This window comes from Carcharhinus amblyrhynchos, unplaced genomic scaffold (assembly GCF_965287045.1).
Source record: "Carcharhinus amblyrhynchos unplaced genomic scaffold, sCarAmb.v2.hapA scaffold_76, whole genome shotgun sequence".
Taxonomy (NCBI): domain Eukaryota; kingdom Metazoa; phylum Chordata; class Chondrichthyes; order Carcharhiniformes; family Carcharhinidae; genus Carcharhinus; species Carcharhinus amblyrhynchos.
Window position 1 is genome coordinate 855,326 of NW_027649816.1, and position 27,318 is coordinate 882,643.

Sequence of the window (27,318 nt, forward strand, 5' to 3'; positions counted from 1 at the left end):
TGTGGAAAACTCCTAACAATGTGACCAATCCTTTCCTATTTCTAACTTCAGCCCATATTACCTCAGTAGGCAGATCCCCCTCGAAATGCCTTTCAGCAGCTGTTAAACTATCCTTGATTAACAATGCTGCTCCTCCACCTCTTTTACCACCTTCCCCACTCTTACTGAAACATCTATACCCTGGAACTGCCAACAACCATTCCTGTCCCTGTTCTAACCATGTCTCTGTAATGGCCACAACATCGTAGTCCCAAGTACCAATCCACGCTCCAAGTACCAACCTGCCCTAGATTACTGAGGGAGACAAGAGATGAAATTGCTGGGCCTCTAACAGAAATCTTTATTTCTTCATTGGACACAGGTGAGGTTCCAGAGGATTGGAGGATAGCAAATGTGGTTCCGTTATTTAAGAAGGGTAGCAGGAATAACCTGGGGAATTATAGGCCGGTGAGCTTGACGTCCATTATAGGGAAATTGTTGAAGAAGATTCTTTGAGATAGGATCTATATGCATTTAGAACAGAATAGTCTCATTAGCGATAGACAACATGGTTTTGTACGAGGGAGATCATGCCTCACAAATTTGGTTGAGTTTTCTGAGGAGGTGACAAAAACGATTGACAAGGGAAGGGCCGTGAATGTCGTCTACATGGATTTTAGTAAAGCGTTTGACAAAGTCCCTCATGGCAGGCTGGTGAAAAAGGTTAAATCTCACAGGATAAAAGGTGAACTAGCTAGATGGATGGAGAACTGGCTTGGCCATAGAAGACAGAGGGTAGCAGTGGAGGGGTCTTTTTCTGGTTGGAGGTCTGTGACTAGTGGTGTTCCGCAGGGCTCTGTACTGGGACTTCTGCTGTTTGTGATATTTCTAAATGATTTGGAAGACGACGTAGCTGGTGTGATCAGTAAGTTTGGGGACGACACAAAGATTGCTGGAGTTGCAGATAGTGATGAACATTGTCAGAGAATACAGCAGGATATAGATAGGCTGGAAAATTGGGCGGAGAAATGGCAGATGGAATTTAATCCAGATAAAGGTGAAGTGATTCATTTCGGTAGATCCAGTGTAGTGGGGAGCTATACAGTGAATGGCAGAACCATCTGGAGTATAGACACACAGAGGGACCTGGGTTTGCAAGTCCTCAGATCCCTGAAGGTGGCAGCACAGGTGGAGAGGGTGGTGAAGAAGGCATACGGCATGCTTGACTTTATTGGATGGGGCATAGAGTATAAAAGTTGGCATATGATGTTGCAGCTATATTGAATGTTGGTTAGGCCACATTTGGAATACTGCGTCCAGTTCTGGCTGCCACATTACCAGAAGGACATGGAAGCTTTGGAGAGAGTAGAGAAAAGGTTTACCAGGATGTTGCCTGATATGGAGGGTCTTAGCTATGAGGAGAGATTGGACAAACTTGGGTTGTTCTCCCTGGAAAGACGGAGGTTGAGAGGCAACCTAATAGAGGTGTATAAAATTATGAAGGGCATAGATAGGGTGAAAAGGTGGAAGCTTTTACCCAGGTCAGAAATGTGAAACACAAGCGGTCACAAGTTCAAGGTAAGTGGCGGCAAGGTTCAATACAGATATGTGGGGGACGTTTTTTTACACAGAGGATGGTGGGGGACTGGACTACACTACCAAGCAAGGTGGTTGAGGCAGACATGCCAAGATCATTTAAGACTTATCTAGATAGTCACATGAACTGACTGGGAATAGAGGGATACAAATGGATGGTTTAGTTATGAACACATGATTGGTGCAGGCTTGGAGGGCTGAAGGGCCTGTTCCTGTGCTGTATTGTTCCTTGTTCTTTATGTGATGTGTGCGGGGTATATGGTGTGTGTGCTGGTGTATGGAGTGTGTGCTGCTATATAGATTGTGCAGTATATGGAGCATGTGCTGATATATAGTGTGTGAGGTATATGGAATGTGTGTGGTATATGGTGTGTGTATGCTGGCATGTGGAGATGTGCTGGTGTATGGATTGCACATAGTAAATAGATTGTGTGATGGTATGTGAAGTTGTACTGGCATATGGAGCATGTGCTGGTATATGGAGATATGGAGTGTGCGGTACATAGTGTGTGTGCTGGTACATGGAATGTGTGCAGTATATGGTGATGGAGCTGGTACACGGTGATGGTGCTGGTACACAGTGATGGTGCTGGTACACAGTGATGGTGCTGGTATATGCTGATGGTGCTTGTATATGGTGAGGGTGCTGGTATATGGACTGTATGCTGGTATATGGTGATGGTACTGGTACATGGTGACGGTGCTAGTATATGGCGTGTGTGCGTTTTATGGGGTGTGCGCTGGATATGGAGTGTGTGCTGGTATATGGTGATAAGAACATAAGAACTAGGGGCAGGAATAGGAGTAGGAGCAGGAGTTGGCCATCTGGCCCCTCGAGCCTGCTCCGCCATTCAATAAGATCATGACTGATCTTCTTGTGGACTCAGCTCCACTTATCCCCCCGCTCACCATAACCCTTAATTCCTTTACTGTTCAAAAATCAATCTATCTTTGCCTTAAAAACATTCAATGAGGGAGCCTCAACTGCTTCACTGGGCAGGGAATTCCACAGATTCACAACCCTTTGTGTGAAGAAATTCCTCCTCAACTCAGTCCTAAATCTGCTTCCCCTTATTTTGAGGCCATGTCCTCAGTTCGAGTTTCACCCAACATTACCTCTTTCGTGATAGTTTCTAGGTTCTCGCCTGCCATGGCTTCCTGCCATCAATTTTTGGCATGTTATTTGTATCTTCCAAAGGCGTTTGATAAGGTGCCACACAAAAGGTTGCTTCAGAAGGTTAGGGTGCACGGACTCGGGGGTAAGGTGTTAGCGTGGATAGAGGATTGGCTGTCTAACAGGAGGCAGAGAGTTGGTATCAATGGGTACTATTCTGATTGGCAGTTGGTGACTAGTGGAGTGCCGCAGGGATCAGTGCTGGGGCCTCAGCTATTTACCATTTATATAGATGATCTGGAGGAGGGGGCTGAGTGTAGGGTGATGAAATTTGCTGATGACACGAAGATGAGTGGAAAAGCAAATTGTGCGGAGGGTGTGGAAAGTCTGCAGAGGGATCTGGATAGGCTGAGCGAGTGGGCGAGGACCTGGCAGATGGAGTATAATGTTAGCAAGTGTGAGGTTATCCACTTTGGTAGAAATAATAGTAGGAGGGATTACTATTTAAAGGGTGAAAAGCTGCAGCAGGCGACGGTGCAGAGGGACCTCGGGGTCCTTGTACATGAGTCGCAAAAACCCAGTCTGCAGGTGCAGCAGGTGGTCAGGAAGGCGAATGGGATGCTGGCCTTCATAGCGAGGGGGATTGAATATAAAAGTAGGGAGGTCTTGCTGCAACTGTACAGGGCACTGGTGAGGCCGCAGCTGGAGTACTGTGTGCAGTTTTGGTCGCCGCACTTGCGCAAAGATATTTTGGCCTTGGAGGGAGTGCAGAGGAGGTTCACTAGGCTGATACTGGAGATGAGGGGGTTGGACTATGAAGAGAGGCTGAATAGACTGGGTCTGTACTCGTTGGAGTTTAGAAGGATGAGGGGGGATCTTATAGAGACGTATAAGATAATGAAAGGGATGGATAGGGTAGAGGTAGAGAGATTCTTCCCGCTCAGAAAGGACAGCAGGACTAGAGGGCACAGCCTCAAGATAAGAGGGGAGCAGTTTAGAACAGAGTTGAGGAGGAACTCCTTCGCTCAAAGGGTGGTGAATCTCTGGAATTCTCTGCCCGTTGAAGTGGTGGAGGCTGCCTCGCTAAATATATTTAAGTCACGGGTAGATAGATTTTTGACTGACAAGGGAATTAAGGGTTATGGGGAGAAAGTGGGAAAGTGGAACTGATCCACTTCAGATCAGCCATGATCTTATTGAATGGCGGGGCAGGCTCGAAGGGCTAGATGGCCTACTCCTGCTCCTATTTCTTATGTTCTTATGTTCCACTGTGAAGACCGACACAAGATACCTGTTCAATGCCTCAGCCATTTTCTCATTTCCAGTTATTACATCCCCCCTCTCACCCTCATCCTGATGGTGCTGATATATGGAGTGTATACTGGTATATGGTGTGTGTGCAGTTTATGGAATGTGTATGGTATATGGAGTGTGTGCTGGTATATGGAGTATATGGTTTGTGCGGTATACAGTGATGGTGCTGGTAAATGGTGATGGAACCGATATATGGTGAGGATGCTGATACATAGTGATGGTGCTGGTATACAGAGTGTGTGGTGTATGGGGTATGTGGTATGTGGAGCGTGTACTGGTATATGGAGCATGTGCAGCACATGGTGCTGGTATATGGTGATGGGGCGGGTATATGGTGATGGTGTTGGTACACGTTGATGGTGCTGGTACACAGTCATGGTACAGGTACACAATGATGGTGTTAGTATATGGTGATGGTGCTAGTACACAGTGATGGTGCTGGTACACTGTTATGGTGCTGGTACACAGTGATGGTGCTGGTACACGGAGATAGTGCTGGTATATGTAATGGTGCTGGTATATGGTGATGGTGCTGGTACACAGTGATGGTGCTGGTATATGGTGATGGTGCTCATATATCAAGATATATCAAACTCTATCAAGATAGACAAGTCGCCGGGACCGGATGGGATGTACCCCAGGATACTGTGGGAGGCGAGGGAAGTGATTGCAGAGCCCCTGGCGATGATCTTTGCGTCGTTGATGGAGACGGGAGAGGTTCCGGAGGATTGGAGGATTGCGGATGTGGTTCCTATTTTCAAGAAAGGGAACAGGGATAGCCCGGGAAATTACCGACCGGTGAGCCTGACCTCAGTGGTTGGTAAGTTGATGGAGAGGCTTCTGAGGGACAAGATTTATGAGCATTTGGAGAAGTTTAGAATGATCAGAAATAGTCAACATGGTTTTGTCAAGGGCAGATCATGCCTTACGAGCCTAGTTGAGTTCTTTGAGAATGTGACTGAACACATTGACGAAGGAAGAGCGGTGGACGTGGTTTACATGGACTTCAGCAAGGCGTTTGATAAGGTCCCCCCATGCAAGACTTCTTGAGAAGGTGAGAGGGCATGGGATCCAAGGGGCTTTGGTCTTGTGGATCCAGAACTGGCTTGCCTGCAGAAGGCAGAGAGTGGTTGTGGATGGGTCTTTTTCTGCATGGAGCTTGGTCACCAGTAGAGTGCCCCAGGGATCTGTTCTAGGACCCTTGCTGTTTGTCATTTTCATAAATGACCTGGATGAGGAAGTGGAGGGGTGGGTTAGTAAGTTTGCCGACAATACGAAGGTCAGTGGTGTTGTGGATGGTCTGAAGGGATGTCAGAAGTTGCAGCAGGACATAGATAGGATGCAAGACTGGGCGGAGAAGTGGCAGATGGACTTCAACGCGGATAAATGTGTAGTGGTCCATTTTGGCAGGACCAATGGGATGAAGGAGTACAATATCAAGGGTAGGAGTCTTAGCTGTGTTGAAGAGCAGAGGGATCTTGGGGTCCGGGTCCGTAGGACTCGGCCTCGCAAGTGGAGGATGTGGTCAAGAAGGCGTATGGTGTACTGGCCTTCATTAATCGAGGGATTGAGTTTAGGAGTCGGGAGGTAATGCTGCAACTTTATAAGACCCTTGTCAGGTCCCACTTGGAGTACTGTGTGCAGTTCTGGTCACCTCACTATTGGAAGGATGTGGAAGCTATTGAGAGGGTGCAGAGGAGATTTACAAGGATGTTGCCTGGATTGCGAGGCATGCCTTATGAAGATAGGTTAAGGGAGCTGGGACTCTTCTCCCTGGAGAGACAAAGGTTGAGAGGCAACCTGATAGAGGTTTATAAGATATTGAGAGGAATAGATAGGGTGGATTCTCAGAGGCTATTTCCCAGGGCTGAAATGGTCGCTACGAGAGGACACAGGTTTAAGGTGCTGGGGAGCAGGTACAGAGGAGATGTTAGGGGTAAGTTTTTCACTCAGAGGGTGGTGAGTGAATGGAATCGGCTGCTGTCGGTGGTGGTGGAGGCAAACTTACTGGGGTCTTTTAAAAGACTTCTGGATGAGTATATGGGATCTAATGGGATTGGGGGTTATAGATAGGTCTATGGCTTAGTAGGTATAGAAGTGATCGGCGCAACTAGTGGGCCGAAGGGCCTGTTTGTGCTGTAGTGTTCTATATATGGTGATGGTGCTAGTAAACGGTGATGGTGCTGGTACACTGTGATGCTGCTGGTACACAGTGATGGTGCTGGTATATGGTGATGGTGCTGGTACATGCTGATGGTGCTGGTATATGGTGATCGTGCTGGTAAACAGTGAGGGTGCTGGTACACGGTGATGGTGCTGGTACACGGTGATGGTGCTGGTACACGGGGATGATGCTGGTACACAGCGATGGTGCTGATACGCAGCGATGGTGCTGGTACATGGTGATGGGGCTGGTACATGATGATGGTGATGGTAAATGGTGATGGTGCTGGTATATGATGATGGTGCTGGTATATGATGATGGTGCTGATATATGGTGATGGTTCTGGTATGTGGTGATGGTGCTCATATATGGTGATGGTGCTGGTACAGTGATAGTGCTGGTATATGGTGTGGTGCTGGTACACGGTGAAGGTGCTGGTACACAGTGATGGTGCTGGTATATGGTGATGGTGCTGGTACACGGTGATGGTGATGGTACATGGTGATGGTACATGGTGATGGTGCTGGTACACAGTGATGGTGCTGGTACACGGCAATGGTGCTGGTATATGGTGATAGTGCTGGTATATGGTGATGGTACACAGTGATGGTGCTGGTATATGGTGATGGTGCTGGTATATGGTGATAGTGCTGGTACAATGTTATGGTGCTGGTACACTGTTATGGTGCTGGTATACAGTGATGGTGCTGGTACACGGTGATGGCGCTGGGATATGGTGATGGTGCTGGTACACAGTGGTGGTGGTGGTGGTACACAGTGATGGTGTTGGTACACGGTGATGGTGCTGGTACACTGTGATGGTGCTGGTACGCGGTGATGGTGCTGGTACACGGTGGTGGTGGTATATGGTGATGGTGCTGGTATATGGTGATGGTGCTGGTACACTGTGATGGTGCTGGTACACTGTGATGGTGCTGGTATATGGTGATGGTGCTGGTATATGGTGATGGTGCTGGTACACTGTAATGGTGCTGGTGCACGGTGATGGTGCTGGTATATGGTGATGGTGCTGGTACACAGTGCTGGTGCTGGTACACAGTGCTAGTGCTGGTGCTGGTGATGGTGCTGGTACACTGTGACGGTGATGGGACACGGTGATGGTGCTGGTATGTGGTGGTGATGCTGGTATATGGTGATGGTGCTGGTACACGGTGATGGTGCTGGTACATGGTGATGGTGCTGGTACACAGTGGTGGTGCTGGTATATGGTGATGGTGCTGGTATATGGCGATGGTGATGGTGCTGATATATGGTGATGGTTCTGGTACACAGTGATAGTGCTGGTATATGGTGTGGTGCTGGTACATGGTGATGGTGCTGGTACACAGTGATGGTGCTGGTATATGGTGAAGGTGGTGGTACACGGTGATGGTGCTGGTACATAAGAACATAAGAAATAGGAGCAGGAGTCGGCCATCCAGCCCTTCGAGCCTGCCCCGCCATTCAATAAGATCATGGCTGATCTGTCGTGGCTCAGTTCCACATTCCCGCCCTCTCCCCATAACCCTGGTGGTGGTACACGGTGATGGTGCTGGTATATGGTGATGGTGCTGGTACACGGTGATGGTGATGGTACATGGTGATGGTGCTGGTACACGGCGATGGTGCTGGTATGTGGTGATAATGCTGGTATATGGTGATGGTGCTGGTACACAGTGATGGTGCTGGCAGATGGTGATGGTGCTGGTACACAGTGATGGTGCTGGTACACAGTGATGGTGCTGGTATATGGTGATAGTGCTGGTATATGGTGATAGTGCTGGCACACTGTTATGGTGCTGGTACACTGTTATGGTACTGGTATACAGTGATGGTGCTGGTACACGGTGATGGTGCTGGTACATGGTGATGGTGCTGGTACACAGTGGTGGTGGTGGTACACAGTGATGGTGCTGGTACACGGTGATGGTGCTGGTACACTGTGATGGTGCTGGTACACAGTGATGGTGCTGATACACAGTGATGGTGCTGGTACATGGTGATGGTGCTGGTACACAGTGGTGGTGGTACGCGGTGATGGTGCTGGTACATGGTGATGGTGCTGGTACACGGTGATGGTGGTGGTATATGGTGATGGTGCTGGTACACTGTAATGGTGCTGGCGCACAGTGATGGTGCTGGTATATGGTGATGGTGCTGGTACACAGTGCTGGTGCTGGTTATGGTGATGGTGCTGGTACACTGTGACGGTGATGGTGCTGGTACGTGGTGGTGATGCTGGTACATGGTGATGGTGCTGGTACACGGTGATGGTGGTGGTATATGGTGATGGTGCTGGTACACTGTAATGGTGCTGGCGCACAGTGATGGTGCTGGTATATGGTGATGGTGCTGGTACACAGTGCTGGTGCTGGTTATGGTGATGGTGCTGGTACACTGTGACGGTGATGGTGCTGGTACGTGGTGGTGATGCTGGTACATGGTGATGGTGCTGGCACACGGTGATGGTGCTGGTACACGGTGATGGTGCTGGTTATGGTGATGGTGCTGGTACACTGTGACGGTGATGGTGCTGGTACGTGGTGGTGATGCTGGTACATGGTGATGGTGCTGGTACACGGTGATGGTGGTGGTATATGGTGATGGTGCTGGTACACTGTAATGGTGCTGGCGCACAGTGATGGTGCTGGTATATGGTGATGGTGCTGGTACACAGTGCTGGTGCTGGTTATGGTGATGGTGCTGGTACACTGTGACGGTGATGGTGCTGGTACGTGGTGGTGATGCTGGTACATGGTGATGGTGCTGGCACACGGTGATGGTGCTGGTACACGGTGATGGTGCTGGTTATGGTGATGGTGCTGGTACACTGTGACGGTGATGGTGCTGGTACGTGGTGGTGATGCTGGTACATGGTGATGGTGCTGGCACACGGTGATGATGCTGGCACACGGTGATGGTGCTGGTACACAGTGGTGGTGCTGGTACACAGTGATGGTGCTAGTAAACAGTGATGGTGCTGGCTCATGGTGATGGTGCTGGTACATGGTGATGATGCTGGTACATGGTGGTGGTGCTGGTACATGGTGGTGGTGCTGGTACACAGTGATGGTGCTAGTAAACGGTGATGGTGCTGGCACACAGTGATGGTGCTGGCACACAGTGATGGTGCTAGTAAACGGTGATGGTGCTGGCACACAGTGATGGTGCTAGTAAACGGTGATGGTGCTGGCACACAGTGATGGTGCTGGCACACAGTGATGGTGCTAGTAAACGGTGATGGTGCTGGCACACAGTGATGGTGCTAGTAAACGGTGATGGTGCTGGCACACAGTGATGGTGCTGGCACACAGTGATGGTGCTAGTAAACGGTGATGGTGCTGGCACACAGTGATGGTGCTAGTAAACGGTGATGGTGCTGGCACACAGTGATGGTGCTGGCACACAGTGATGGTGCTAGTAAACGGTGATGGTGCTGGCACACAGTGATGGTGCTGGCACATGGTGATGGTGCTGGTATATGGTGCTGGTACACAGTGATGGTGCTGGTACACAGTGATGGTGCTGGTACACAGTGATGGTGCTAGTAAACGGTGATGGTGCTGGCACACGGTGATGGTGCTGGTACATGGTGGTGGTGCTGGTACACAGTGATGGTGCTAGTAAACGGTGATGGTGCTGGCACACGGTGATGGCGATGGTGCTGGTACACAGTGGTGGTGCTGGTACACAGTGATGGTGCTGTATCTGCTTTGGGTGTTGCTGCTGTGAATGGTGAGATCCTAAACAATTTGTCTGGCTGCGGAATCAGTGTTGTTCAATGTTCTCACTGCTTTTCCCCATTTTCACCCCTGTGTTGCGTAGGTTCAATCTCAGATATCAACGACAAGTCTGACCTCAGTCCGTCCGAGCAGAGTATCCAAGATCAAGAAACTGTCTTCCCTTGGGAATTACTGAGTGATTTCCAGTGCCTCATATTGGTAAGAGTTTTATTCTTCATCCCCAGAGGAACTGGGATGTAATTGGTGAAGGATGATTGAATGGACAAGGCAGTAACGAGCTGTGGCAAGATGTTCACGACTGTTAGCTGTGTAAAATCAGGGAGTACAAATGTGATATTTACTAATAAATCCAATCACTTGTGAAGATCAGTCATGTTTTACCCTCCCCCATTAATATCTGAGTATTAACAGCACATTGTGTTTTCAGTTCAGATTTGCACCGTCTGCAGTGTTTTGTGTTTATATATTTTGTTTTCAGTAGTGTACGGACTCGGGGTAAAGCTACCAAGGCATTTAGGGGAAGACAAACCCTGAGGAGGAGGAAAGCATTTTTGGCTAGATTGCGAAAATTTTTCAAAAACTTGTGACTTTGAGTCATCTCTTAATGAAATGTTGAGAGCCACATTGGTGTGTGGTCTGAACAACATAATCATCCAGAAAAGACATGAAGAGAACAACTGAAATAGCTTTGTCACTGCAAAGTGCATTTAAAGCGGTTTCTGAGCCCAGTAGGGATGTTCTCCACATCAGGCAAGGAACTTTGTGTGATAGTATTTATTAGTCACAACTAGGCTTACATTAACACTGCAATGAAGTTACTGTGAAAATCCTCTAATCACCACAATCCGGCACCTGTCTGGGTCAATGCATCTAACCAGCATGTCTTTCAGAATGTAGGAGCAAACCAGAGCACCCGGAGAAAACCCATGCAGACAGGGGGAGAACATGCAAACTCCACACAGACAGTGTCCCAAGCCGGGAATCGAACCCAGGTCCCTGATACTGTGAGGCAGCAGTGCGAACCACTCTTACTGTGTCACCCCAATAGTAACCATTCGTCCACTGAGGATGCCTGTGGGTAGAGGGTAACAAGAGAAAGAGCATGCCCACTCAATGGACAATGGAGGGAAATTATGTGCGGAGCCACAGGAAGTGATGAGATCCTTAATGAGTATTGTGTATCAGAATTTACCAAGGAGAAGGACATGACAATGTTGAGGTCAGGAGTACGTGTGTGAACACTCTAGAGAATGCCTATAAATCAAAGGAGGAAGATGTGAGCATCCTAAATTGTATTCAGGTAGACAAGTTGCTGGGGCCGGACGGGATCTATCCCAGATTACTGCAGGAGGCAAGGGGAGAAATAGCTGGGGCATTAACATAGAACATTACAGCGCAGTACAGGCCCTTCGGCCCTCGGTGTTGCACTGACCAGTGGAACCAATCTAATGACCCTCTAACCTAAACTATTCCAATGTTATCCATATGCCTATCCACTGGCCACTTGAACGCCATTTGAAATCCTCTTTGACCACAGGCAAGATTCCAGAGGACGAGAGAATAGCCAATGTTGTTTAAGAAAGGAAACAGGGATAATCCAGCAAATTATATGCCGTGAGCCTGGTGTCTGTGATGGGGAAGCTTTTAGAGAAGATATTGAGGAAGAGGATATATGCACATTTGGAGGAAAATGGACTAGTTAGTGACAGGCAGTATGGTTTTGTACAGGGAAGGCCATGGTCTCATCAGTTTGACTGAGTTTTTTTGAAGAGGTGACAAAGATAATTGTTGAGGGAAGGGCTGTGGATATAGTTTATATCGATTTTAGTAAGGCATTTGTCCCATATCATAGAATCATAGAACCCTACAGTGCAGAAAGAGGCCCTTTGGCCCATCAAGCCTGCACCGAACACAATCCCACCCAGGCCTGAGCCCCATATCCCTACATATTATACCCACTAATCCCGCTAACCTAAGCATCTTAGGACACTAAGAGGCAATTTTAGAATGGCCAAACAACCTAACCCGCACATCTTTGGACTGTGGGAGGAAACTGGAGCACCCGGACGAAACCCACGCAGACACGAGGAGAATGTGCAAACTCCACACAGACAGTGACCCGAGCTGGGAATCGAACCCAGGTCCTTGGAGCTGTGAAGCAGCAGTGCTAACAGCTCTGTGAAGATGGCAGACTGGGACAAAAACTGAAATCACATGAGATTTGGAGTGGGCTGGCTAGGTGGATACAGAACTGGCGAGGTCAAAGAAAACAGAGAGTAGCGGTGGAAGGGTGTTTTTCAGAATGGAGATCTGTAGCTAGTGGTGTTCCGCAGGGATCAGTGCTGGGACCTCTGTTGTTTGTTGTATACATAAATGGTCTGGAGGAAAATGTGGGGGTCTGATCAGTAGGCTTGCAGATGACACAAAGATTGGTGGAGTTGCTGTTAGTGCCCAGGATTGTCAGAGGATACAACAGGATATTGATAGATTGGAGACTTGGACACAGAGACGGCAAATGCAGTTTAATCCGGACAAATGTGAGTGATGTATTTTGGAGAATCAAATTTAGGTGTGATTATACTGTAAATGGCAGAACCTACAGGAAATTAGTAACCAGAGGGATCTGGGTGTGCAGGTCCACAGTTCCCTAAAAGTGGCAATACAAGAGGTCAATGTGATTAAAAAGACAGATGGCATGCTTGCCTTCATCAGCAGGGGCACTGAGTACAAGAGTTGGGAAACAATGGTGCAGCTATATAGAACCTTGATTAGGTTGGGTTTGGAGTATTGCATGCAGTTCTGGTCACCACACTACCAGAAGGATGTGGAAGCATCATCCCACACTATTCACTGCTACAGAGAGACAGCAGTCCCCATTCCCCATCACCCCACACTGATCACTGCTACAGAGAGACAGCAGTCCCCATTCCCCATCACCCCACACTGATCACTGCATCAGAGAGACAGCAGTCCCCATTCTCCATCACCCCACACTGATCACTGTTACAGAGACAGCAGTCCCCATTCCCCATCACCCCACACTGATCACTGCATCAGAGAGACAGCAGTCCCCATTCCCCATCACCCCACACTGATCCCTGCTACAGAGAGACAGCAGTCCCCATTCCCCATCACCCCACACTGATCACTGTTACAGAGAAACAGCAGTCCCCATTCCCCATCTCCCCACACTGATCACTGCTACAGAGAGACAGCAGTCCCCATTCCCCATCACCCCACACTGATCACTGTTACAGAGAGACAGCAGTCCCCATTCCCCATCACCCCACACTGATCACTACTACAGAGAGACAGCAGTCCCCATTCCCCATCACCCCACACTGATCACTGCTACAGAGAGACAGCAGTCCCCATTCCCCATCACCCCACACTGATCACTACTACAGAGAGACAGCAGTCCCCATTCCCCATCACCCCACACTGATCACTGTTACAGAGAGACAGCAGTCCCCATTCCCCATCACCCCACACTGATCACTGTTACAGAGAGACAGCAGTCCCCATTCCCCATCACCCCACACTGATCACTGTTACAGAGAGACAGCAGCCCCCATTCCCCATCACCCCACACTGATCACTGTTACAGAGACACCAGTCCCCATTCCCCATCACCCCACACTGATCACTGTTACAGAGAGACAGCAGCCCCCATTCCCCATCACCCCACACTGATCACTGCTATAGACAGTGATCTCCCCCCTGCCCCAACGATCGCAGTGTATGCAGTGGTTTCCCCTCACCCGCAATGCCCCTTCTCCTGCCTCACCCACTCAGGCTCCACCCCCTTCTGACCCCATCCCCTCTGGCCCTACCTCTTAGACCCCACACCCTCAGACCCATCAACTTTGGTTCTACCTCCTCAGGCCCCTCCCACTCAGACCTCACACCCTCAATCCCACTCCCTCAGGCCCTTCCCCCTCCATTTCCATCCCTCAGACCCCACACCTTCATGTCCAACCAACTCAGGGCCTGTTTCCTCAGGCCCAACTCCCTCATGGTCTACTTCCTCAGGCCCACCCCATCAGACCCCACTGCACAGGCCCCAATCCCTTAGGCCACACCCTATCAGACTGCACCCTCTCAGGCCCTACCTCCCTCAGGCCATACCCCCCTCAGGCTCTATAGCTCAGGTACTCCCCTTAAGACCCCAGCCCCTCAAGCCCTACACCCTGAGACTTCACTTCCTAAAGGCCTACTCCCTCAGGCCCTGCCTCCTCAGGCCCCATCCCCTCAGGCCTTACACCCTCAGGCCCTGGCCCTTCCGCCCCCACCCCCTTAGGCCCTGACCCCTCCGGCCCTGCCTCCTCAGGCCCCACCCCCTCAGGCCCCAGCCCCCTCAGTCGCCACCCCCTCATCCCACACTCCCTCAGGCTCTACACTCTCTGGCCCTACACCCAACCCCTCAGGCCCTACACACTAAGACCCTGCCTCCTCAGGCCCTACACCCTCAGGCCTCACCCACCCAGGTCCTCCCCCTCAGGCCACATCCCCTCAGGCCCCACCCCTCAGGCCCTTCCCCCTCAGACACCACCCTTCTGACCCCACCCCCTCAGGCCCTACCCCTCTGGCCCCACCACCTCAGAATCTCACTCTGGTCAGGTGAACACTCCTGCTAACGTGGAGACATACAGATAAGGAGCAGGAGTAAAGCCATTCAGGCCATCGAACCTGCTCCACCATTCAATAAGGTCATGGCTGATCTGATCGGAACCCGTACCCGGCCTATCCCTGATAAAGTGGGGGATTCAGTGATGGGAAAGCCTTTTGAGTGTTGGTGGACGATGGTTAGATCCTCTCCTGTTGGAGTTGACTGTCAGTGTGCAATGGTTAGATCCTCTCCTGTTGGAGTTGACTGTCAGTGTGCAATGGTTAGATCCTCTCCTGTTGGAGTTGACTGTCAGTGTGCAATGGTTAGATCCTCTCCTGTTGGAGTTGACTGTCAGTGTGCAATGGTTAGATCCTCTCCTGTTGGAGTTGACTGTCAGTGTGCGATGGTTAGATCCTCTCCTGTTGGAGATGACTGTCAGTGTGCGATGGTTAGATCCTCTTCTGTTGGAGATGACTGTCAGTGTGCGATGGTTAGATCCTCTCCTGTTGGAGATGAACATTGCTCTGGACACCAACCTGAGGAACTCCTGCAGTGAAGCCCAGAAGCCCCCACGACTGTCCTCCAAAAACATCTTCCTTTATATGAGGAATGACTCCAACCAGCACAATATGTGTTAGTGGAAGATACAATGTCTGTTTCTTATTGATGTGCACAATATTCTGTCTAAACCAGATAAAGATTCTGAGGCCAGAGTGCCTCATTGCTGCAGTGAGGGACTTTGTCGCACAGAAACTGGGACCTGACTTTCTGCCAAGCCCTGCGGTCCACCTCAAAGACGCATTTGATGAGACTGATGCCTGCACACCATTGATATTCCTCCTGTCCCCAGGTAAGGAAATATCACACACACACGGATAGTATCAGAATGTAAGGGAGAAGCGTGTGTGAGGGAGGAGCATGTGTGAGGGAGGAGCGTGTGAGGGAGGAGCGGGTGTGAGGGAGGAGCGTGTGTGAGGGAGAGGCGTGTGTGAGGGAGGAGCGGGTGTGAGGGAGGAGCGTGTGTGAGGGAGAGGCGTGTGTGAGGGAGGAGCGTGTGTGAGGGAGAAGGGTGTGAGGGAGAAGGGTGTGTGAGGGAGAAGGGTGTGTGAGGGAGGAGCATGTGTGAGGGAGGAGCGTGTGTGAGGGAGGGGGGTTTGGAGAGAGGGATGGTGTCAGTGTGTGAGGGAGGGGGGTTTGGAGAGAGGGATGGTGTCAGTGTGTGAGGGAGGAGTGTATGGAGAGAGGGATGGTGTCAGTGTGTGAGGGAGGGGGATGTGGAGAGAGGGAGGGGTGTGTGGAGAGAGGGAGGGGTGTGTGGAGCGAGGGATGGTGTCAGTGTGTGAGGGAGGGAGGTGTGGAGAGAGGGATGGTGTCAGTGTGTGAGGGAGGGGTGTGTGGAGAGAGGGATGGTGTCAGTGTGTGAGGGAGGGGTGTGTGGAGAGAGGGATGGTGTCAGTGTGTGAGGGAGGGGTGTGTGGAGAGAGGGAGGAGTGTATGGAGAGAGGGATGGTGTCAGTGTGTGAGGGAGGGGGGTGTGGAGAGAGGGATGGTGTCAGTGTGTGAGGGAGGGGTGTGTGGAGAGAGGGATGGTGTCAGTGTGTGAGGGAGGGGGGTGTATGGGGAGATATAAGTTATATTATTTGCCCGCTGTGTGCCTCTGGCAGCGTTTTCCCCCATTCTGAAATGTGCAGAGTTGAGTGCGAGGTTCTGAATTGTGGAGGTTGTTTTGAAAGTGTTGAGATTTGTGTGTTGTGTTGTGCTGTGTGTGTTCTTGGTGAGGATTGGCCAGCTGCACAGTGCAGTTATCATGACCAAAATGTTATTGATGAGTTTTTTGATAGTGAGATATAGAACATAGAACATTACAGCGCAGAACAGGCCCTTCGGCCCACGATGTTGCGCCGACCAGTTAAAAAACAATGACCCTCTAACCTAAACCAAACCCTTACCATCCATAAACCTATCCACGGATCTCTTAAACGCCCCCAAACTAGGCGCATTTACAACTGCAGCAGGCAGGGCATTCCAATCCCTCACCACCCTCTGGGTAAAGAACTTATCCCTGACATCCGTCCTGTAACTACCCCCCCTTAATTTAAAGCTATGCCCCCTCGTGCTAGCTTTCTCCAATCCTCACCAAGAACACACACAGCACAACACAACACACAAATCTCAATATTTTGGTATTGATTTTCGAAACTGATCAGGAGAGTGGAAGCTGAACCAATTATGAGATCTGTAGTGAAGTAAGATACTGAATCCGCATCACATTCTGGCTGGATTCTGTCTGTGACTACACAGGTAATACATATCAAAGATTGTGAAGCTGCGCTGATGTTATGTCTCTCCAGGTACCGATCCTGTCAGCCAGGTGCTCCGGTTTGCGAAAGAATGTCGTGGGGGCACTGAGCACCTCGATATGGTGTCCCTGGGCCGGGGACAGGGACCCATTGCCGAGGATTTGATCAACAAAGCCCAGATCCACAAGGGACGATGGGTCTTCCTCCAGAACTGCCAGCTGGCTGCCTACTTCATGCCAACTCTTCAGAACATTATACAATCGTGAGTCCAACTAACCTCACCCCAGCAGCTGGTGGGAGAGCAGATTGTGCCTGTGTACCCCCTTATTAAACTACACCCAAGAGTATAATCCCTTATCGAACTGTACCTGAGATTATACCCCCTTATTGAACTATACCTGAGAGTATACCCCCTTATCGAACAATACCTGAGATTATACCCCCTTATCGAACAATACCTGAGATTATACCCCCTTATCGAACTACACCTGAGAGTATACCCCCTTATCGAACTACACCTGAGAGTATACCCCCTTATCGAACTACACCTGAGATTATACCCCCTTATCGAACTACACCTGAGAGTATACCCCCTTATCGAACTACACCTGAGAGTATACCCCCTTATCGAACTATACCTGAGATTATACCCCCTTATCGAACTATACCTGAGATTATACCCCCTTATCGAACAATACCTGAGATTATACCCCCTTATCGAACTATACCTGAGAGTATACCCCCTTATCGAACAATACCTGAGTATACCCCCTTATCGAACAATACCTGAGAGTATACCCCCTTATCGAACTATACCTGAGATTATACCCCCTTATCGAACAATACCTGAGATTATACCCCCTTATCGAACTATACCTGAGAGTATACCCCCTTATCGAACTACACCTGAGATTATACCCCCTTATCGAACAATACCTGAGATTATACCCCCTTATCGAACAATACCTGAGAGTATACCCCCTTATCGAACAATACCTGAGATTATACCCCCTTATCGAACTATACCTGAGAGTATACCCCCTTATCGAACTATACCTGAGAGTATACCCCCTTATCGAACAATACCTGAGATTATACCCCCTTATCGAACTATACCTGAGATTATATCCCCTTATCGAACAATACCTGAGAGTATACCCCCTTATCGAACAATACCTGAGATTATATCCCCTTATCGAACAATACCTGAGATTATACCCCCTTATCGAACTATACCTGAGATTATACCCCCTTATCGAACTATACCTGAGAGTATACCCCCTTGTCGAACAATACCTGAGAGTGTACCCCCTTATCGAACAATACCTGAGATTATACCCCCTTATCGAACAATACCTGAGAGTATACCCCCTTATCGAACAATACCTGAGAGTATACCCCCTTATCGAACTATACCTGAGATTATACCCCCTTATCGAACAATACCTGAGAGTGTACCCCCTTATCGAACAATACCTGAGATTATACCCCCTTATCGAACAATACCTGAGAGTATACCCCCTTATCGAACAATACCTGAGAGTATACCCCCTTATCGAACAATACCTGAGATTATACCCCCTTATCGAACAATACCTGAGATTATACCCCCTTATCGAACTATACCTGAGATTATACCCCCTTATCGAACAATACCTGAGATTATACCCCCTTATCGAACTATACCTGAGATTATACCCCCTTATCGAACAATACCTGAGATTATACCCCCTTATCGAACAATACCTGAGAGTATACCCCCTTATCGAACAATACCTGAGAGTATACCCCCTTATCGAACAATACCTGAGATTATACCCCCTTATCGAACAATACCTGAGATTATACCCCCTTATCGAACAATACCTGAGAGTATACCCCCTTATCGAACAATACCTGAGATTATACCCCCTTATCGAACAATACCTGAGATTATACCCCCTTATCGAACAATACCTGAGAGTATACCCCCTTATCGAACTATACCTAAGATTATACCCCCTTATCGAACAATACCTGAGAGTATACCTCCTTATCGAACAATACCTGAGATTATACCCCCTTATCGAACAATACCTGAGATTGTACCCCCTTATCGAACAATACCTGAGATTATACCCCCTTATCGAACAATACCTGAGAGTATACCCCCTTATCGAACAATACCTGAGAGTATACCCCCTTATCGAACAATACCTGAGATTATACCCCCTTATCGAACTATACCTGAGAGTATACCCCCTTATCGAACAATACCTGAGAGTGTACCCCCTTATCGAACAATACCTGAGAATGTACCCCCTTATCGAGCAATACCTGAGAGTATACCCCCTTATCGAACAATACCTGAGACTATACCCCCTTATCGAACTATACCTGAGATTATACCCCCTTATCGAACAATACCTGAGAGTATACCCCCTTATCGAACTATACCTGAGAGTATACCCCCTTATCGAACTATACCTGAGAGTATACCCCCATATCAATCTATACCTGAGATTATACCCCCTTATCGAACTACACCTGAGATTATACCCCCTTATCGAACAATACCTGAGATTATACCCCCTTATCGAACAATACCTGAGATTATACCTCCTTATCGAACTATACCTGAGAGTATACCCCCTTATCGAACTACACCCGAGAGTATACCCCCTTATCAAACAATACCTGAGAGTGTACCCCCTTATCGAACTACACCTGAGATTATACCCCCTTATCGAACAATACCTGAGATTATACCCCCTTATCGAACAATACCTGAGAGTATACCCCCTTATCGAACAATACGTGAGATTATACCCCCTTATCGAACAATACCTGAGATTATACCCCCTTATCGAACTATACCTGAGATATAACCCCTTATCGAACAATACCTGAGAGTATACCCCCTTATCGAACAATACCTGAGAGTATACCCCCTTATCGAACTATACCTGAGATTATACCCCCTTATCGAACAATACCTGAGAGTGTACCCCCTTATCGAACTATACCTGAGATTATACCCCCTTATCGAACAATACCTGAGAGTATACCCCCTTATCGAACTATACCTAAGATTATACCCCCTTATCGAACAATACCTGAGAGTATACCCCCTTATCGAACAATACCTGAGATTATACCCCCTTATCGAACAATACCTGAGAGTATACCCCCTTATCGAACAATACCTGAGAGTATACCCCCTTATCGAACAATACCTGAGAGTATACCCCCTTATCGAACAATACCTGAGAGTATACCCCCTTATCGAACAATACCTGAGAGTATACCCCCTTATCGAACAATACCTGAGATTATACCCCCTTATCGAACTACACCTGAGATTATACCCCCTTATCGAACTATACCTGAGATTATACCCCCTTATCGAACAATACCTGAGATTATACCCCCTTATCGAACTATACCTGAGAGTATACCCCCTTATCGAACAATACCTGAGAGTATACCCCCTTATCGAACAATACCTGAGATTATACCCCCTTATCGAACTATACCTGAGAGTATACCCCCTTATCGAACAATACCTGAGAGTATACCCCCTTATCGAACAATACCTGAGATTATACCCCCTTATCGAACTATACCTGAGAGTATACCCCCTTATCGAACTATACCTGAGAGTATACCCCCTTATCGAACAATACCTGAGAGTATACCCCCTTATCGAACTATACCTGAGAGTATACCCCCTTATCGAACTATACCTGAGATTATACCCCCTTATCGAACAATACCTGAGATTATACCCCCTTATCGAACAATACCTGAGATTATACCCCCTTATCGAACAATACCTGAGAGTATACCCCCTTATCGAACTATACCTGAGAGTATAGCGAGGCCTTCATAGCGAGGGGGATTGAATATAAAAGGCCTTCATAGCGCGGGGGATTGAATATAAAAGTAGGGAGGTCTTGCTGCAGCTGTATAGGGCATTGGTGAGGCCGCAGCTGGAGTACTGTGTGCAGTTTTGGGCGCCGCACCTGCGCAAGGATATTTTGGCCTTGGAGGGAGTGCAGAGGAGGTTTACTAGGCTGATACCGGAGTTGAGGGGGTTGAGCTATGAGGAGAGGCTGAATAAACTAGGCTTGTACTCGTTAGAGTTTAGAAGAATGAGGGGAGATCTCATTGAGACGTATAAGATGATGAATGGGATGGATAGGATAGAGGTGGAAAGACTCTTCCTGCTCAAAAAAGACAGTAGGACTAGGGGGCACAGCCTCAAGATAGAGGGGGGGCGGTTCAGAACGGAGTTGAGGAGGAACTTCTTCACTCAAAGGGTGGTGAATCTCTGGAATTCTCTGCCCGTTGAAGTGGTGGAGGCTGCCTCGCTAAATATTTTTAAGAAGCGGGTTGATGGGTTTTTGATAAGAGAGGGGATTAAGGGTTATGGGGAGAGGGCGGGAAAGTGGAACTGAGCTGCGACAGATCAGCCATGATCTTATTGAATGGCGGGGCAGGCTCGAAGGGCCAGATGGCCTACTCCTGCTCCTATTTCTTATGTTCTTATGTTCTTATACCTGAGAGTATACCCCCTTATCGAACAATACCTGAGATTATACCCCCTTATCGAACAATACCTGAGAGTATACCCCCTTATCGAACTATACCTGAGATTATACCCCCTTATCGAACAATACCTGAGATTATACCCCCTTATCGAACAATACCTGAGAGTATACCCCCTTATCGAACAATACCTGAGATTATACCCCCTTATCGAACAATACCTGAGAGTATACCCCCTTATCGAACAATACCTGAGATTATACCCCCTTATCGAACAATACCTGAGAGTATACCCCCTTATCGAACTATACCTGAGATTATACCCCCTTATCGAACTATACCTGAGAGTATACCCCCTTATCGAACAATACCTGAGAGTATACCCCCTTATCGAACAATACCTGAGATTATACCCCCTTATCGAGCAATACCTGAGACTATACCCCCTTATCGAACAATACCTGAGATTATACCCCCTTATCGAACAATACCTGAGAGTATACCCCCTTATCGAACTATACCTGAGATTATACCCCCTTATCGAACAATACCTGAGAGTATACTCCCTTATCGAACTATACTTGGGAGTATACCCCCTTATCGAACTATACCTGAGAGTATACCCCCTTATCGAACTATACCTGAGAGTATACCCCCTTATCGAACTATACCTGAGAGTATACCCCCTTATCGAACTATACCTGAGAGTATACCCCCTTATCGAACTATACCTGAGATTATACCCCCTTATCGAACAATACCTGAGAGTATACCCCCTTATCGAACTACACCTGAGAGTATACCCCCTTATCGAACTACACCTGAGAGTATACCCCCTTATCGAACTACACCTGAGATTATACCCCCTTATCGAACTACACCTGAGAGTATACCCCCTTATCGAACTACACCTGAGATTATACCCCCTTATTGAACTACACCTGAGATTATACCCCCTTATCGAACTATACCTGAGAGTATACCCCCTTATCGAACTATACCTGAGATTATACCCCCTTATCGAACTATACCTGAGATTATACCCCCTTATCGAACAATACCTGAGATTATACCCCCTTATCGAACTATACCTGAGAGTATACCCCCTTATCGAACAATACCTGAGTATACCCCCTTATCGAACAATACCTGAGAGTATACCCCCTTATCGAACTATACCTGAGATTATACCCCCTTATCGAACTACACCTGAGATTATACCCCCTTATCGAACTATACCTGAGAGTATACCCCCTTATCGAACTACACCTGAGATTATACCCCCTTATCGAACAATACCTGAGATTATACCCCCTTATCGAACAATACCTGAGAGTATACCCCCTTATCGAACAATACCTGAGATTATACCCCCTTATCGAACTATACCTGAGAGTATACCCCCTTATCGAACTATACCTGAGAGTATACCCCCTTATCGAACAATACCTGAGATTATACCCCCTTATCGAACTATACCTGAGATTATATCCCCTTATCGAACAATACCTGAGAGTATACCCCCTTATCGAACTATACCTGAGATTATATCCCCGTATCGAACAATACCTGAGATTATACCCCCTTATCGAACTATACCTGAGATTATACCCCCTTATCGAACTATACCTGAGAGTATACCCCCTTATCGAACAATACCTGAGAGTGTACCCCCTTATCGAACAATACCTGAGATTATACCCCCTTATCGAACAATACCTGAGAGTATACCCCCTTATCGAACAATACCTGAGAGTATACCCCCTTATCGAACTATACCTGAGATTATACCCCCTTATCGAACAATACCTGAGAGTGTACCCCCTTATCGAACAATACCTGAGATTATACCCCCTTATCGAACAATACCTGAGAGTATACCCCCTTATCGAACAATACCTGAGAGTATACCCCCTTATCGAACAATACCTGAGAGTATACCCCCTTATCGAACAATACCTGAGATTATACCCCCTTATCGAACAATACCTGAGATTATACCCCCTTATCGAACTATACCTGAGATTATACCCCCTTATCGAACAATACCTGAGATTATACCCCCTTATCGAACTATACCTGAGATTATACCCCCTTATCGAACAATACCTGAGATTATACCCCCTTATCGAACAATACCTGAGAGTATACCCCCTTATCGAACTATACCTGAGAGTATACCCCCTTATCGAACAATACCTGAGATTATACCCCCTTATCGAACAATACCTGAGATTATACCCCCTTATCGAACAATACCTGAGAGTATACCCCCTTATCGAACAATACCTGAGATTATACCCCCTTATCGAACAATACCTGAGATTATACCCCCTTATCGAACAATACCTGAGAGTATACCCCCTTATCAAACTATACCTAAGATTATACCCCCTTATCGAACAATACCTGAGAGTATACCTCCTTATCGAACAATACCTGAGATTATACCCCCTTATCGAACAATACCTGAGATTGTACCCCCTTATCGAACAATACCTGAGATTATACCCCCTTATCGAACTATACCTGAGATTATACCCCCTTATCGAACAATACCTGAGAGTATACTCCCTTATCGAACTATACCTGAGAGTATACCCCCTTATCGAACTATACCTGAGAGTATACCCCCATATCAATCTATACCTGAGATTATACCCCCTTATCGAACTACACCTGAGATTATACCCCCTTATCGAACAATACCTGAGATTATACCCCCTTATCGAACAATACCTGAGATTATACCTCCTTATCGAACTATACCTGAGAGTATACCCCCTTATCGAACTACACCCGAGAGTATACCCCCTTATCAAACAATACCTGAGAGTGTACCCCCTTATCGAACTACACCTGAGATTATACCCCCTTATCGAACAATACCTGAGATTATACCCCCTTATCGAACAATACCTGAGAGTATACCCCCTTATCGAACAATACGTGAGATTATACCCCCTTATCGAACAATACCTGAGATTATACCCCCTTATCGAACTATACCTGAGATATAACCCCTTATCGAACAATACCTGAGAGTATACCCCCTTATCGAACAATACCTGAGAGTATACCCCCTTATCGAACTATACCTGAGATTATACCCCCTTATCGAACAATACCTGAGAGTGTACCCCCTTATCGAACTATACCTGAGATTATACCCCCTTATCGAACAATACCTGAGAGTATACCCCCTTATCGAACTATACCTAAGATTATACCCCCTTATCGAACAATACCTGAGAGTATACCCCCTTATCGAACAATACCTGAGATTATACCCCCTTATCGAACAATACCTGAGAGTATACCCCCTTATCGAACAATACCTGAGAGTATACCCCCTTATCGAACAATACCTGAGAGTATACCCCCTTATCGAACAATACCTGAGAGTATACCCCCTTATCGAACAATACCTGAGAGTATACCCCCTTATCGAACAATACCTGAGATTATACCCCCTTATCGAACTACACCTGAGATTATACCCCCTTATCGAACTATACCTGAGATTATACCCCCTTATCGAACAATACCTGAGATTATACCCCCTTATCGAACTATACCTGAGAGTATACCCCCTTATCGAACAATACCTGAGAGTATACCCCCTTATCGAACAATACCTGAGATTATACCCCCTTATCGAACTATACCTGAGAGTATACCCCCTTATCGAACAATACCTGAGAGTATACCCCCTTATCGAACAATACCTGAGATTATACCCCCTTATCGAACTATACCTGAGAGTATACCCCCTTATTGAACTATACCTGAGAGTATACCCCCTTATCGAACAATACCTGAGAGTATACCCCCTTATCGAACTATACCTGAGAGTATACCCCCTTATCGAACTATACCTGAGATTATACCCCCTTATCGAACAATACCTGAGATTATACCCCCTTATCGAACAATACCTGAGATTATACCCCCTTATCGAACAATACCTGAGAGTATACCCCCTTATCGAACTATACCTGAGAGTATAGCGAGGCCTTCATAGCGAGGGGGATTGAATATAAAAGGCCTTCATAGCGCGGGGGATTGAATATAAAAGTAGGGAGGTCTTGCTGCAGCTGTATAGGGCATTGGTGAGGCCGCAGCTGGAGTACTGTGTGCAGTTTTGGGCGCCGCACCTGCGCAAGGATATTTTGGCCTTGGAGGGAGTGCAGAGGAGGTTTACTAGGCTGATACCGGAGTTGAGGGGGTTGAGCTATGAGGAGAGGCTGAATAAACTAGGCTTGTACTCGTTAGAGTTTAGAAGAATGAGGGGAGATCTCATTGAGACGTATAAGATGATGAATGGGATGGATAGGATAGAGGTGGAAAGACTCTTCCTGCTCAAAAAAGACAGTAGGACTAGGGGGCACAGCCTCAAGATAGAGGGGGGGCGGTTCAGAACGGAGTTGAGGAGGAACTTCTTCACTCAAAGGGTGGTGAATCTCTGGAATTCTCTGCCCGTTGAAGTGGTGGAGGCTGCCTCGCTAAATATTTTTAAGAAGCGGGTTGATGGGTTTTTGATAAGAGAGGGGATTAAGGGTTATGGGGAGAGGGCGGGAAAGTGGAACTGAGCTGCGACAGATCAGCCATGATCTTATTGAATGGCGGGGCAGGCTCGAAGGGCCAGATGGCCTACTCCTGCTCCTATTTCTTATGTTCTTATGTTCTTATACCTGAGAGTATACCCCCTTATCGAACAATACCTGAGATTATACCCCCTTATCGAACAATACCTGAGAGTATACCCCCTTATCGAACTATACCTGAGATTATACCCCCTTATCGAACAATACCTGAGATTATACCCCCTTATCGAACAATACCTGAGAGTATACCCCCTTATCGAACTATACCTGAGATTATACCCCCTTATCGAACAATACCTGAGAGTATACCCCCTTATCGAACAATACCTGAGATTATACCCCCTTATCGAACAATACCTGAGAGTATACCCCCTTATCGAACTATACCTGAGATTATACCCCCTTATCGAACTATACCTGAGAGTATACCCCCTTATCGAACAATACCTGAGAGTATACCCCCTTATCGAACAATACCTGAGATTATACCCCCTTATCGAGCAATACCTGAGACTATACCCCCTTATCGAACAATACCTGAGATTATACCCCCTTATCGAACAATACCTGAGAGTATACCCCCTTATCGAACTATACCTGAGATTATACCCCCTTATCGAACAATACCTGAGAGTATACTCCCTTATCGAACTATACTTGGGAGTATACCCCCTTATCGAACTATACCTGAGAGTATACCCCCTTATCGAACTATACCTGAGAGTATACCCCCTTATCGAACTATACCTGAGAGTATACCCCCTTATCGAACTATACCTGAGAGTATACCCCCTTATCGAACTATACCTGAGATTATACCCCCTTATCGAACAATACCTGAGAGTATACCCCCTTATCGAACAATACCTGAGATTATACCCCCTTATCGAACAATACCTGAGAGTATACCCCCTTATCGAACTATACCTGAGATTATACCCCCTTATCGAACTATACCTGAGAGTAAACCCACTCATCGAACAATACCTGAGAGTATACCCCCTTATCGAACTATACCTGAGAGTATACCCCCTATCGAACAATACCTGAGAGTATACCCCCTTATCGAACTATACCTGAGATTATACCCCCTTATCGAACAATACCTGAGATTATACCTCCTTATCGAACAATACCTGAGATTATACCCCCTTATCGAACAATACCTGAGAGTATACCCCCTATCGAACAGTACCTGAGAGTATACCCCCTTATCGAACTATACCTGAGATTATACCCCCTTATCAAACAATACCTGAGATTATACTCCCTTATCGAACAATACCTGAGATTATACCTCCTTATCGAACTATACCTGAGATTATACCCCCTTATCGAACAATACCTGAGAGTATACCCCCT

At 47.4% G+C, this 27,318-nt stretch overlaps 1 protein-coding gene across 1 annotated transcript in view; it reads left to right on the forward strand.

Annotated features, from left to right (window-relative positions):
* LOC145337798 (dynein axonemal heavy chain 6-like) overlaps positions 1 to 27,318 on the forward strand; it is a 785,492-nt gene that overhangs the window by 692,717 nt on the left and 65,457 nt on the right. The window contains exons 69-71 of the mRNA XM_080182651.1: positions 9,993 to 10,108; positions 15,213 to 15,369; positions 16,871 to 17,081. Coding sequence (XP_080038777.1) covers positions 9,993 to 10,108; positions 15,213 to 15,369; positions 16,871 to 17,081 — 484 coding nt within the window. The remainder of the gene's footprint in view (positions 1 to 9,992; positions 10,109 to 15,212; positions 15,370 to 16,870; positions 17,082 to 27,318) is intronic.